Source organism: Trematomus bernacchii, unplaced genomic scaffold, assembly GCF_902827165.1.
Source record: "Trematomus bernacchii unplaced genomic scaffold, fTreBer1.1, whole genome shotgun sequence".
NCBI lineage: Eukaryota > Metazoa > Chordata > Actinopteri > Perciformes > Nototheniidae > Trematomus > Trematomus bernacchii.
The window spans coordinates 3,510,453-3,526,073 of record NW_022987739.1 but is presented as its reverse complement, the minus strand read 5'-3'; the positions used below and the strand labels follow the sequence as shown (position 1 = coordinate 3,526,073).

The window sequence follows — 15,621 nt, the reverse complement described above, 5'->3', positions numbered from 1 at the left end:
CATGGTTGTCTTGTGTGTTTTTGATTCTCTCTTGTATTTGACCGATTGCTCTTAATCAATATAAGTAACATAGTGTATCATTTCTAACACGTCAGTGCCTCATTATAATACTTGTCATTTTAATTTCCCAATTCATAAAAGCAGAATTTTTCTTTCCCCTGAGTTGATTGGAAGGTTATTCAGATCAGAGTTGTGCACACCCAGGCTAGTCTGATGAATTGTTGACTTAAAGGTAGGGTAGGTAAGTTTGAGAAACCGGCTCGAGATACACTTTTTGTTATATTCCATGGAATGCTCTTAACATCCCGATAGCAATGAATATCTTAAGTGCTTTGACAAAAAATCCATAAAAAAATGTCATCTGTGGAAGCCGTAATACTGTAAAAAGTACGACCAATCATTTTAGCCGGCCCGGCTAAAATAACTGGATGGCCTACCTGCCTGTCAGCCTTCCATCTGTGCACAAACTTATCTCGTGCCCTCATTGGTCATGTGCGCGTTCGTGTGTGTTGGAGGAGGGGCTCTATAAGGAAGTGGCAGATTTTCTCCGGTTGTGTATTTTCAAATTCTAGCGATCTCGAGCCGGTTTCTCAAACTTACCTACCCTACCTTTAATACAAACCTTATTTCTGGACATAATTTGACCCAAAAACTCCAGTCTATAGTTCCTTTTGAGACTTTAGGCTACTCCGTGCTTCAGCGCAGATTTTAGTACTACTCATGCAAGAGTTTCTGCTCGCCTAACAATAACCTAAAGCCGCAGGCCTAATTTTGTTTATTGGTTTATTTTAATCAAAAAACCCTTCATACACATTTCCTTATTGACGAGACATTTAATTTCACTATAATTAGGAAGCATTTTTAATTGTGACAGACACTTAGGAGATGTATTTATGAGTAGATAATTTGTTGTGTTTGGGAATGTTTCTCAGTCTTTCTCCCAATCAGCTGAAGGAGGGGAATCAGCACCCAGAGTGTAATTATTATAGTTTTAATGACAGTTCAATGACAACTGTTTTGTTATGTTGTAAATGTTGCTCGTTTGAAGCACATCTATCACAAATACACAAAAACCTGTTCATTAGTTTTTTTCTGTCTGCTTTGGATCTGTCCTTTTGCCTTTGAGCTGAGATTGACAACATGCTGGAGCTGGTTAACTTTGACATTATCAAGAAAAGGACCAGAGGCTGTTCTGGACAAAGTCCAAGTTATTTTGCTGAGTGGAACACATTTCTGCTGAGTTGAATGCAGCAGTGACAACCTTTGTTTCCTGAAGTTGGATTTGCTGTGCTGTTTAAACACTTTTCCAGGAATTCAAAGACAAACAAGGATTTCTGACAATCACAGGAAGTAATATAAAACATGAAAACAGATCTACCTTTAGGGAATATACATTCACTTTACATTAACTCGAGTTTCTCCTTCATTCAAAACATGTGAACTTTTTCTTTGTGAAGGGTATGTTGAAATGTAATGCTTCAATACCCTTGAGCTTGGTTATGTTGTGTGTTGAATTATGTGCTTTATTACATATTCTCATACATGTCCCTGCTGACTTTAGTGCTTCGTTGTTTCTCAACTTACAACCTCTACAAATCCTTCAAATCAAACAATTTGAGAAGCAAAAATCTTCCCTTTGGTTGAACTCAGGTACATGAAAACCATTATCTGGGAAAGTGGTCTCAAGTAGGCATCTATTCATTTGAAATGGACACACTCAAAGAGGTTTGAAACCACTTTCATAATTGACAAAAACAAGTGTCAAGATATTTGTGTGCCCAAGTGCATGTACTTCGGGAAGTCAGTGTAAGTGTGTCCCTCTGTACTTTTTAAAAGTGGAACACAGCAACATTAAATTAACGACAATAAAGGCATTTTAGAGACATTTTGAGTGTTGATCTTCTCTGTATCCTGTCAAAGGCTTTGAGTATTTTCCAAATCATACTTCCTCTGTAAACCAAGGTGTTCCCATCAGGCTGGATCACACAGCTCCTTTATGCCAAAAGCCATTAACAGTCACTTATTATTCCAAAATTAAAAATGCATATTGTTACACTTAAACAGATAATAAAACACTAAGGAGGGGAGATCATTAAATCCCTTCATAGGTTGAACTACAAAGAGAGCAGATAAACATCAATGAGATTCACATATTGAGCGGGGCCAAAGATTCTCTGCAGGAATTGTAATGAAAAACAAAAGCAAGACGTAAACTCAGCGGGCATGCTGGCTGCCTTTAAATAATTAGACTGCTTAATACTTAAGAAGTCTCTCCCACCAAATGTTCCAAACATATGCTGGCATGTTTTTCAATGCTGGAGAAATCATCCTACATGCTGGCAACTTTGTGACTATTTATAAAGCTAGATATTTAAGTAGGATGCAACACAAGTCTCTTTTATGTTTCCCCTCCAGCTGTGTTGTTTCCCCACTTCCTGCTCTGTGCTTTCAGCCTGATATCCTCTCTGACTCTGATGATATCCTCTCTGACTCGGAGCTCTCTGGGCTGCAGGTGGATGTACGCTCTGCATAAACACGTCTTTGTCTTTGCTATTGATGAACCACTTACTTGTGTTAAGGTCTCGGTCTGATGCGCTGTAGAGCAGTTTAACAGCTCATTTTTGGGTACAAATATTTCAGATACATTGAGAGGATTGCCGAACCTAAGAAATATCAGGCTAGAGTCATTATGGACCTGCAATGCAGACCTAATGGTTTACGTTCCATATGGATGCAATTGTGGATAATTTCCACATTGTTTTAATCCATAAATCGATGCTAGAAAGTTAGATAAGAAAGGGACATATTAGCCACATATACCATGCTTTGGAAAGAATGCATTTCACTGTGTTGGTTGACTTGCTATAATAGCTTGTACAAGGCTTTCAAACTATTATGTTGTTAAATATTTAAAGTGGACCTATCATGCTATATTTGAATAATATAGTGTAGGACCATACCTATATAAGGCATATTTTTCAAAATACCAAACAGATCATGCATTTTAGCCATGCCTCATTTTGCTCAATTTGACATTTTTTAGATCTGTTTTAGCAAGGGTTGATTCTGTTAGCAACAGCACCATCTAGAGGCCTGGCATATGTACTACAACGTCTCCAGCGCTTTCGAACGGCAATGCCGTGGGTGTCTCCTCCTGATTGGTGGAGTTGGCCCAATAGCTGTAGCGCCACCGTCCTGACGTCAGGACAGTGTTCAAATCTGGATCAGTTTTTATCAGATCCGTTGCAGCCCCTTTTTTAGAGATTTGGGTATGGAGGAAAATAGAGAGGGTTGTGTTTTCTGACACTTGGTGAGTTCCCTGGAACACCGGGGACACATATTCATGTATAAAAGACGTACAAAAGTGCATTTTGCATGATAGGTCCCCTTTAAACAGTAATGCAGAACTAAGACGTTTGCATCAACTCGATGCATGAAGAAAACTAAATGAAATTATTCAAAGGTGTTCAATTTGGATTACAATTAAAGAAAATGGCTATTAGATAAGTACGCAGTTAAGGAAAAAGGTTGGGAGTGTCTGTTTTAGACTATATCAGTTAGTGACTTAGAGACCAAATAATAAGGTAGTTGGGGAGGCAAAGAAAAACGGTCCTGCTGGGTAGCATTATCTCTGGGTAGTGACAAAACTCAGTTCAACAACTTGAACTATTACAATTAGTTTTCTTAAAGAATATAATGAAATCCTGAGATTAAGCCAACTTGTTTTGCCTTTGCGACCCCTTGTGAGGCAGTGGCGACCCCTAGTGGGGGTTGCATCTCCCAGGTGGTCTAACCCCCATACAATCTTCAAGTGGAGAACATTGAAAGGCTTCAGAGCTGATTCACAATTCATCTTTTAGGAGTACTAAGAATATCATCTATAATCCTTTGATGCATGTGAACATGAAAGGGTGTCTGTGTGAGAGACAGTGAAAGTGCATCCGAGTGGTGGTGGTGTTTGATGCGGTAGGTCAGGTTGCACTAATGTTGCCTTACGCAGAGGGATGAGAGCTGCAGCTGCTTTTAATCCGTAAGAGCATGTGAGTGGGACACCAGATTGTTTATGCGGTCCATTGAAAAAGATCTGGCAGCGTTCAGAGGGAGGAGGGAGAGCGCAGCTTATCGTCCATCTGTCCTCTTCCCCCCACCACTCATCATGGTGGCAGGCAGGGACAGACCCGAGTCCTCTGGTACCCGTTTAATTAAAACATTTGAACCTTCTTTGGCACCGATGATAACAAGCCCATCCCAAAACACAAAACTCTGCAGAAAAGGGAAAAAAGCCACACGCCAGGTAATTAAAGACTTATTTGCTCATCAGCCAATTATTCACCCGAGCCTTCTTGGATGGGTCTCATGCAGCGCTGTGAGGCCTCTCACTACACGCAGGTCATTATTCATCCAGTGCCAGGACTGCCGTGAGTGGGAAATCAGGGACTGAATAAGACAGATTCAACCTTCACATCAGGATAAAAGGCTGGATTCTAGCAGCTTAGAGCACATCATTATTGTCAAATGAAACCTAGATGTGATATGCTGATTTTTCAGGTTCATATTTGTAAGTTGTGTCTCTACTGTGACATGTTTACTTGCTTTAATGTTCAAAAAGCTCTTTATTTTTCTCATACTGCCTGTGCTGCAGCACTTCTTTTCACCCTCTGTCTGAAACCAGAGCCCAGTCTGCTCTGATTGGTTAGCTGGCCGGCTCTGTTGCGATTGGTCAACCGCTTGGAGATGTCCCGCCCCTTAGTCAATGACAAGCAATAAGCTGGACACGCTAGCAATATAAGTATGAGTGTGATACAGTGATGTCACTATATCGCGGGAGTAAACAAAGGAGTCCATTGGAGGCATTTCAAGCAGGGGCGAGGGTGTGGGAGAGAACGTTGGGATTTTAACCTTTGCAGACCATTTACATGCACACAAACCTATATAACTCACTACAGGAAAGGGAAACCCCCCCAAAAAGCATTATAGGGCCCATTTTATTATCTTCTTAACTCTCTTCAATTCTTGGGAAAATATTTCAAGAGCTTCAAAAACTAAAAACTCATTATGAATAATAAAAACGATACCAAGGTTTGATAAAAGACAGTTTTCATTTCAAACAAAAGCTTATAATTGGTCTGCTTGAAGCTCCCGATCATTGTTCTCCATCTCAAATGTTTTAAAGATACCCAAACTCACATCTTCGCTGTATTGTTTATTTGTACTCTTTCACAAATGATAAATTATAAACAGCTTGGAAAAAAACACAACACCCACAACATGGTAACTTATGTTTTCAACCTTGTTGCTGAATATTTAAAACTAGTATGATATGAGACATTTTTATTTTATTTATCAATATAACAAATGGTGGCATTAAATTGTACCCAAATGTAACGTGTAGTGGAAAGAAAATCAGCCCAACCACAAAGATAAATAAAAGTTAATAGAAGAAATAAGTGTTGAACATATTTGCCTTTGGTTACGAAGATATTAACATAAACAGCCGGTACATCGGGTAAAGCTTGAAACAAAGATACACTTTGGTTTATACATACACAAAAAAAACGAAATCCTGACTTAAACATAGAAAAATAGTCATAATCTTGGCTTTCAGCTCAGAGGTGCAACACTCCTGTCTAAGGTTCATGACAATCAGCCAGTTAGAAAAAACACATTTACCCTTTTACATGTGTAACCATTCATTGCATTTGTAATATATTCAAATGTTACCTTAGCGGTCTGTTGCTTGCTGAGTGTTGCACCTTTTATAAAGATGAATGCTTTATGCCTGCTTGTAAAACAGAACATTAGTAAGAGAGCAAAGACATTTTGCAACAATGAAGTGCAGTGAATATGAACAAGCAGCAAAAAGGGGATTATCTTATCATGTTGGACAATAAATGTGCCAAAACGTTAACGAACGAAAACGTCTGCTTTTACGCTCTTTGTAAATTCTGTTCAAGCTGTATACGCCAAATTAAATAATCATATTGCTGCATTTCATTGTGAAATAAAACATCTGTTCCTGTGCTTATCTGTATAAGAGTGGTCATTTATTTATTTTTCATCAGAATGTGGAGCTCATAAGTAATTAAAATGAGAATATCATCGAACTAAATTCATAAAAAGGGAGTTTTCTTTCACTTTTTAAATTGTCCCTGGAAAGGAAAAGATGGCGTTCAGATGCTTTGATACGCTCCTGAAACACAACCCACTCTGATACTGGGATAAAGATGTGGTGCAGAGAAGACATGATGGAACATTTTACATCTCACAGCTTAGTCTTTTAGAAACCTCTGTGTTGGGATCTTAGTTTGCTTCATTACTTAGTTAAAATAAAGGATCTTTTCTTTGCTTTAAAGATCTAAGGAGATTCAGCCGGCTGCGTAATAAACAAAAATAAAAGTAGAACACACACTGACCCTAATGTCTCAAAGAAGGTTTACCTGAGCAAAAAATGCAGAAAATGTTCTATACAATGAAAAACAAAATGAAAGTCAAATCTCTACACACAGAACATACATGAGGCGGTGGGATATTAGAAACACCGCTTAATATAATGCAGTCCAACGCAACACAACCCATAACCAAAAAATGACACTATAGTTAAATCAACCCTTTTAAACAGGATCTAAAAAGGGCTCTATATTGGATTGCATTAGATTGAACAGGGTTACTAATACAAACTGTGGAGAGCTTAGTTACAAACGTGTTAGCTAATCATATAGGTGATTAGAAAACAGAAAAAGATAGTCCCAACAACTTTCAAAAGTGTTCTTTAGTGTTTCCCGTCATTCACCATAACCTATTTAACTTATCAGCAAAAAATAAAACTACACACAAACTCTTTGAGTGGTCTGGAAAAATGATGAACATTTCCCACGTGGACCACCACGTCATTGTTCTACTCATCACTTTGTTGTTCTGTTAAATCATTTTCCTGTAGACACTGTCCCTTTTATTGCACAGTATAGGAATATATCGTCTGCCTGCTAACACACGGCAGCTGTACAAACCGACGAAATGCGCTTTGTGGTCAAGTCTTTCACACTCACACACTTCTGATGTTGATGATCTCACGTCTTATCTCCATGTCGTATCAAACCATGCTCCATGACAGGCGAACTGTGCCCTAGAAAAATTAAGTTTGTGAAGCACGGCCCCCCCCTGGAAGCCGTGCTAAACTGAGGGTCGTTTTGATGACTGCTGGACACGCCTCCATCTTGGACACAGTGAAATGGTAAAGATGACGTTGATGGTGGTGTAGGGGTGGGGTGGGGTGGGGGGGGGGGGGGGTTCAGGGGTGCTGTGCTGCCAGCTCCTGTCCGATGAAGCGGCGCAGGCGCTCCAGATACTGGCTGTACAGCTCGATGTCGTTGTGTCCCGCCCCCTCCACCCACAGAGGCTCCACCGCTTTGGGGCAGCGCTCGAACAGAGCCAGGCCGTGGGAGAAGTCGATGACCTCGTCCTCCGTCCCGTGGATGATGAGCACCGGGGACGTGATTTTGGACACTTTTTCAATGCTAAAAAGATGGAAAACAGAGAATAAGATAATAAGAACGATTTTAAAGAAAGTAGTTACCATATTCATTCGCCACCCCATAAATAAATAATAAACCTGCCCGTCTATTAAACACAGTTTTGACCTATGTGTCTAATGAAGCTCAGCGTAAGTTCAACCAGGAAGACCTTCTTTACTCTTCATTTACTATTCCCATGTAACTACTCTCTCTCCTCTCAATAAGTGATCGGGGGCATCACTGTCCAGCTTAACCAATCACTTTGCTCTATTCCCAAGAGCCTATCATAGCTCTCTGCCAAACCTTTTAAATCTGCTCTCCCCTCCGACAGCTGTCATTTCAGGTGAGTCTACGCAACCCTCCTCCACCCCCTTTTCACCTCCTGTCCCTCTGAATCGAGGGTCAAGCTAAGCCCCTCCTCTTCAGACCGACCCCAACTATCCATTCACCACCACCAGTGTCTAAACCCCAGGGGGGTTTCATCGGATCGGTTCTACCCCCCCGAATGATACTTCCTGCACAACGGGGCCTAATCGCCAAAATCACCAAAACATTCATTTGTGTATCTCTGCAATAAATATGTATTCTTACATCAAAACTGGCTCTCCTGATTGAAGTCCAATAGACAAACATGAGCCTTGGCATTTTTTAATAAGAAACATTTAAATATTTGTTGGGTGATACAAGATATAAGAACCTGAAGGTTCTGCAAAATAGTAAGTGTTGAAATATTAAATCTTTAAATGAATAATTAACTCATCCCATGGAAATAAAGCTATTTATTTTGACATAAACCTGTAGAAAAAAGACACACACACACAACACCCACAACACACACACACACACACACCCACACCCACACCCACACACACACACACATCACACACACCACACACACACACACACAACACACACACAAACACACACACACACACAGATACACAGTCACCACACACACACACACACTCACACACACACACACACACACACACACACACACACACACACACAACACAGCACACACACACACACACACACACACCACACCACACACACCACACACACACACACACACACACACACACACACACACACACACACACACACACACACACACACACACATCACACACAACACACACACACACACAACACACACCACACACACACACACACACACACACACACTACACACACACACACACACACACACACACACACACACACACACACACACACACACACACACACACACACACACACACACACACACACACACACACTAGACTCTGTGTTAAGACTGGCGTTGGCTGCCATTGACCTCCGTCAGCCTCAGCCACTAAAACTAAAGTGACAACAAGAACAGACGGGAGGGAGCTTCACTAACGAAAGCTTTAATTGGCACTCTAACTGTCCGGCTAATGCAATTTGATCAGTGGCCAACATTTAAAAATAAAAACACAGCTACAACACGTTCAGTGGACACCCACAAATCTCTTCAGATTTCAGAACCAGGGTTCTAAGTCTTAAATTATAGTTTCACATTAACTCCTTATAATTATCAAAATGTTCATTTTTTTTTTAATAAAGCACTGCACGGATATCTGTATATCTCTCTAGGTCGTCCTCAGACGAGCCCTCCATCGTCGCTTCCAGTCATCCCGGTTCTCCGTATAGGATTTGGGATGACTTTGTTCTTCATGGTTGGCTTTACTATGCTGATTAAGGACAGGATCAAAGTTGACTTTGATATCTAAGTTAAAACTGTAAACTGCCATTCACTCAATTAGGTTGAAAAGATGTGTGAAAATACTTTATTGCTTGGAAGTAAAAGCTTGCAAATCCTACACTGTTGTTAAAAGTTAAACATAAACTAAGACTGCACTGATGCAAGGTCACTTTTAGACCAAGGTGAAAGAAATCCGTGAGACCAACACTGCCAGATTTCACTCCTCTCAGTCCTGGTTTTTAGTTCAGAGTGTCCTTCTCCTAGATGGGTTGCCTTCCATGGCAACCCATCAACTCATGGCTGCCTGGGGAGCAGTGTAGGGAACGGTGCCTTGCTCAGGGACACCTCGGTAGCACTTGGCCTTGCCGGGACTTGAACTGGTGACCTTCCAGTTGCCAAGCCAACTCCCTATCGACTTCGCCACCACCGCTCATATATAATAGATACATATTTGCACAAATATTTGTATATACATTTGTTTTATATTCGGGATTGTGGGAAATGGTATTTTGATCTCTCTGTCTGTACACACAAACTGAAAGATTGACAATAAAGTTGACTTTGATATCTAAGTTAAAACTGTAAACTGCCATTCACTCTCAATTAGGTTGAAAAGATGTGTGAAAAGACTTTATTGCTTGGAAGTAAAAGCTTGCAAATCCTACACTGTTGTTAAAAGTTAAACATAAACTAAGACTGCACTGATGCAAGGTCACTTTTAGACCAAGGTGAAAGAAATCCGTGAGACCAACACTGCCAGATTTCACAGTTCTCTGAAATAATACAGAGTCTGGATGGCATACTCAAATATGAAAATAAAATATATCTAAAGTCCACCGCCTTACTGAAGTGAGAGTACAGCCCTACAATGCGATCCAAAAGCACAGGAGGTGTTCTCTCAGCGCAGATGTTTGTTTTGGAAGAGAAACACTTTCACAAGAGCAAGTAGCAATTACACGTTCCTATTGGAGGACCTGTAATTATGTGGAAATGCCAACTGGCAGCAAAATAGTCTGCGTAATCTATATGTGTGTATCATATAACATGAACACCTTATTTAAGGATTTATGAGACAGCAAAAGAGAAAGAGGCGAACATAAAGACTCGGAGAGATTTTCTAGGGAAAATGTCAGTATATTTTAGTTAATTTAAGGCCATATAACAAATGTGTCAACTTATTTATAACATGCAGTTAGATTTGGGCCCGATCTAGAGAGATTGGTTAAAAAAGTGACACGCAGCAGAGACTCACTTGGGGAACGCGTCGAAGCAGTACGTTTTCTTCGTGTCGGGGAAGGCCACTCTCATGCCAGATGTGAGAGGGGAGTGCAGAACCACGGCAGCACACTCATACCGGGACGCCAGGTCCACAGTGGGGACTGTTCCAATGCTCTGGCCGTACAGGATGATGTTCTCTGGGCAGATGCCATACCTGGTGAAGACCAAAAGATACACAGAACACATTATAGTGCAGGCTAATGAAAGTCATTCAATGCACCCACGTACATACAGTAAGTACAGCAGTGAGAGATACTATATACAGTAGCACCATTTAGAAATATGTATTGCTTTTCATCGAACATAGTCAATTTTTTAGTAGAGTAGATGGTTTGAGCAGGTGAGGTTACATTCGGATTTGCATTTTATTTCTTGGAAAGTCCACAAGAGTTTATTGTTTATTTAAATATTCTTTGGCTTTACATAACATCTCTTTGCGTGCTTTTTGGAAAATATCTGTCGGACACCCTCACCTCATCTCAGGTAGCTTCAGAGAAGTTAATGTTTAGCCACTTCACAGTTGGATGAGTTCTTTTGTTTTTTGTAAAGTTTTAGCTTTTAAATCAATTAAATCACCTTTACATACGTTAACAACATATTTTTACATTTGCCCGCAAAGTCCTGTGGCAACCGCCCATACCACTGACACCAACCTAAACTCTCACGATGCCATAAGATGACTAAAAGAATACAAGGGAAAACCAAAAAAATATTTTACAACAATACAGAAAATGACTTCGTAAAGAGTTACAGCAACACCTAAATGCAAACTCACCTTACTCTAGCCCTTACTCAACGCTCCGTGGTGTCGCTTCCTCCTCGGGCTTCAGCCGCATTAAGGCAGCTCTGCTTTCACTAATGAGACACTTTATCACATCGCATCGTCCTTGAGAGACATCTCTGCCGCCAGCCTCCCCTCCCTTCATCCATCCGTCTCACTCTTTTATTCCCACGGTATCTGTCCACACTGTGCTCCACTCTCTTCATCGCAGCTTTGCCTGATCACAACCTCTGCCACCTTGACTCAGCCCTTCTTCACATCTTAATCTGTTAGTTCCCTTTTTCCCCGTCTTAATTGTATGACCCCTTCTTGCTTTTTTTAGGGCGTACAACAGGAGTATCCCTATGAAAATCTAAACATATATGCAACATGGTTTGTTTTGCTCCAAATTTAATTTATGCGCCCCTAAACAAGACACTGTATAATAAATCATCCTTTGAAGGACACATATGGGCCAATTATAACATACCGTGTGCGCAGGGCGTGCCAGGCAGCATCGATGTCTGCGTAGAGGTTCTTCTCAGAGGGCTTCCCAGTGCTCACACCGTAGCCTGAGTAGTCGTAGGAAAAGATGTTGCAGTTGATGCGAGTGCCGAGGCCGATGTAGAAGCTGCTCATCTGGCCCAGGTCCACCGCGTTACCGTGGGAGAAGAGCACTGTAAATCTGGAAGATACACATGAAGGACAGGTTAGTAGATGGGCCCACAATACCTGACAACAACTTTATTTGAAGTTAGAAATATAGTAGTCTTTGGCAAAAACAAATGTTGTGGTCCTTACCTACCTATACTTTTCAAATTGGTATTTTGTGCCTCTACTGTGACATGTTTACATGCTTCAAAAAGCTCTTTATTTTTCTCATTCTGCCTGTGCTGCAGCACCCCTTTTCCCCCTCCGTCTGAAACCAGTGCAGTGTTTTCCCAAACATAGATTTTACATGGTATATTATTAGATGGCCAAATTTATTTTCAGCCTGATTTCGCTTCTTTTTTTGTTTATCTGTTCTAACAAAACAGACACCAACAAACTGTCAATCAAAACAAACCAGGTTCTCACATTTCTCCATCACAACTCCAGCCTGGTAACTCTACACTGAATCAAACCATAGGCAACCTGTTGCTAGGATGAACACAGCAGCGTTACTAGGACTCGGTGCCAACACGTCATTGTCTAAAAGTGATAAATGTTTAAGGATTGGTTCACTGCTCTTGTCAAATGACTCTTACTTCTAGACATTTTACAACCTGAGAATCTGGGTATCTACTATAAAAGCTGGGTATTCTGGCCCTCGCCTTTTATTCATGATGCATGTTGTGTTCTCTTGAGAAATCTGATCCTTTTCTACACGCTGAGTGGTTTTGTTTATGAACCCATACAGCCTGTGGCTTTGCTCGTGGCCTTTCCACTCAGAACGTGGCAGAACAATGACTCTGCCATATGAGGTCTGGTTTGGATTCATTGTGTAATACTAGATAGACATTAATACAAGAGACTGTAACACAAGCCTGTCCATGTCTTTTTAATTGATTTAGTAAATTAATCAGCAGCAGCAAACTGCAGCAGGCTGGGCTAAAAGCTGGAGGTAAATACCTTTACAAATAACTTGGCATATAAAATAAAACTTGTTCTGCTAAATGATTTAATCACTCATAACTATGTACCTATGTGCCAATAAATGCAGTAACACAAGCCTACAAGAGACAGTCAGATAGCAGGAAATATGTATTCTGTGACTCACTGAAACTGATATCATGTCACTGAGAGTAACTCTTTATAAAATAATGATCATTGTAATAAACTGTGAGTCACCACAACATTCACATTTCTAGATATTTACAGCCCATAAAATATGAAAATAGCATGATTTCTCAAGAATTTTTTTTTTTTTTTTTAAACGTCGGCAATGGCCTATGGAAAAGCAGGATGAGACAATTGTTGAGTCAGCTGAGTCAACAGAGAGGGACAAGTAGAAAGGAAGTAGATATGGAGATGAGGGGAAACACTGACAAGGAAGTATTGTATGGAAACTATTTTAAAGGAAGTGTGACACACTGTCATAGAAGGAAAAAGTAAGGTCACACAAGCTATCACCTAAATACTACCATGACTAAAAGGTAGGTAAACCTTGGAAGTCTCACCTGGCATTAGGAGCACAGCGGATGTACATGCAGCCGACTTTGTTCCCCCTGCTGGATCGAGTGAGGAACACCTCCGTCATGTCCATCTCTCTCTGTGAGTACTGGAACTCTGCTCGCTCAGTCAGGTGGAGCTTCCATTTCCCCTCTACAGCCCCTCCGCCTCCAGCCACTGTCGCCCCGCTCCTCGGCCGCAGGCTGGGGGTACCTGCGACCCCCGGTGCTGCTGGACCTGTCTCGGGGTCCGGCAGGAAGGCGTAGGTGGCCTCAGGGGGCAGGAAGGCCAGCTTGGCTGCAATGCGGCCGGGGCAGGGTGGGCAGCAGAACAGGCAGCAGAGCTCGCTGAGAGACAGGCCGTTCATCCTTCACTGTGCCGGATGAAGACAAGAGGATTACTGTGCTAATGAAAACACATCGTTCTAGTGTAAACACAATGAGATACTCATTACTATGCAACCATTCAGTCCAAGTGTGGCAACAACGATGATCGGTCAATGTAATGATTAAAAGTGCTTGAAAAAATAGCACCATATGACCATGGGCTATATTGACAATATATTAATCAATTTTATGATAGTAAGGTAATAATATTTAACATTTGCTGTTTACAGCTTAATTATATTTATAAATAAAAAAAGACCTCTACCATTACTTCATTTTTGATAAATCTGCAGATTAGCGCCTTGATTATTTGAGTAAAAAGCCAGAAAATAGTACAATTAAATATAAAAGAGTTTCAGAAGTGACTATTTTGTATTGCTTTGTTGTTTGACAAAGACTATAATACTTAGAAACATTATGTCTTCCATCACATCAGACAAAGGAAAGCAGCAAACCATCACAATAAAAAGGCTGAAATCAATTAAGTTTGAGCATTTTTGCTTGAAGATGTACATTTTAGCTTGAAGACGTACATTTTTGCTTGAAAATATACAACAACAAGTATCAAAGAGAGGTTTTTTTTAATAATTTTGTTGTCAATTAACTTAACGGTTTAGGTTTCTTAGCTCTTAAACTGAATACTTTTTGGATCTTGTGTACGTAAATAAGCAAAGTGTGACTCCTCTGATAAACAATAATAATTATGACAAATCATTTACACATATTTTGAGCGAATAGTTTAAAGATAAGCTAAGATAATTATTAGATCCAGCCCTACAGGCCATCTCCCCAAACAGACATGTAATATGACAACAACAGTACACCTACCTGTTGATCTGAAGATCTTAGAGTGCGTTAAAGTCAAAAATAAAAGGAAGGTGTCCTCCACTTCAGAGAAACGCAAACACAGGATACTGTAAAGTGCTCTGACACACAGCAATACAGTAGTCTGCCAGCTGACAGGGAAGTGTTATTTACAAAGTATCTGCTGGGTTGTTTTACTGGTGACTGAAGTCCAGATCACACCCATTGTGTCCACTTGTTGAGATGTTAACGAATGAATCCAAATACAGTGTTTCCCAAACGTGCCGTGGATATATTAGTTACAAAAAATATAACTTTTCTACTTGTTTTTGCCAGTAAGGACGAGCGACAGTTTCCTATTCGCCTTTCAGAGTGACTACAACTAATCCTGGAAGCTTTTCAAGGACTAAAAACACACACAGCTCGACTTTTCCCTGCACACAAGAGAAATATAACTCTCAAGAATAACAGCAAGTGTTCTTTTACAGGACAGAGAAGCTGTTTGTCTTCGCTAACGCTACGGCTGTTTAAGCTAGCAACAAGACACAAACACGGCTACCGAGTAAAAAAACACAACGCTTATTCGAGGACATTTAGACGTGAAAACATCGTTAAAACACCGTTTCCGACGAGAGTTTCGGTCTGTAAGAATCCATTCTGGCCGGTGCTTGTGTCTCCTCTGAATTTATGGATGGCGTCTTGTCATTTAAATTAATCCAAGAAGCTACGTGCGGTGTTTTCCTTCTTCTGCCGTTTCACCGCATCCGGAAGCGACAGCTGACCGGAAGTGACGTCAGGAGTTTCCATTGGACAATTAAGGGAAACTTGTTATCAATGTGCTGGACAATGTTGTAAAAATGACTTATTTGAACTAAATTGTTCATTTGCACCTTTGAAGAGAAAGAAAGATAAAAAGCATAGTACCCATTGTGACTGACGTGCTTGTGAATCATCAGAATTAGGTTATGTTATTGTTCCATGGGATTTTCTGTGTAATTGTGAG

General features: G+C 40.5%; 1 protein-coding gene across 2 annotated transcripts; it reads right to left on the bottom strand.

Moving 5' to 3' along the window:
- Nucleotides 1-5,190: 5,190 nt before the first annotated feature.
- abhd17ab (abhydrolase domain containing 17A, depalmitoylase b) lies at nt 5,191-15,388 on the bottom strand. Of its 2 annotated transcripts, none has more exons than XM_034146666.1 (5): nt 14,643-15,388; nt 13,437-13,801; nt 11,768-11,962; nt 10,492-10,671; nt 5,191-7,514 (listed from the first exon to the last, which is right to left on the bottom strand). In XM_034146666.1, exons 2-5 carry the CDS (start codon nt 13,793-13,795, stop codon nt 7,289-7,291), a joined length of 960 nt encoding a protein of 319 aa, XP_034002557.1. In that variant the 5' UTR covers nt 13,796-13,801; nt 14,643-15,388; the 3' UTR covers nt 5,191-7,288. The 2 variants fall into 2 exon arrangements, with proteins under 2 accessions (XP_034002557.1, XP_034002558.1); XM_034146667.1 differs by having other exon boundaries at nt 13,437-13,796.
- Between the last annotated feature and the right edge of the window lie 233 nt (nt 15,389-15,621).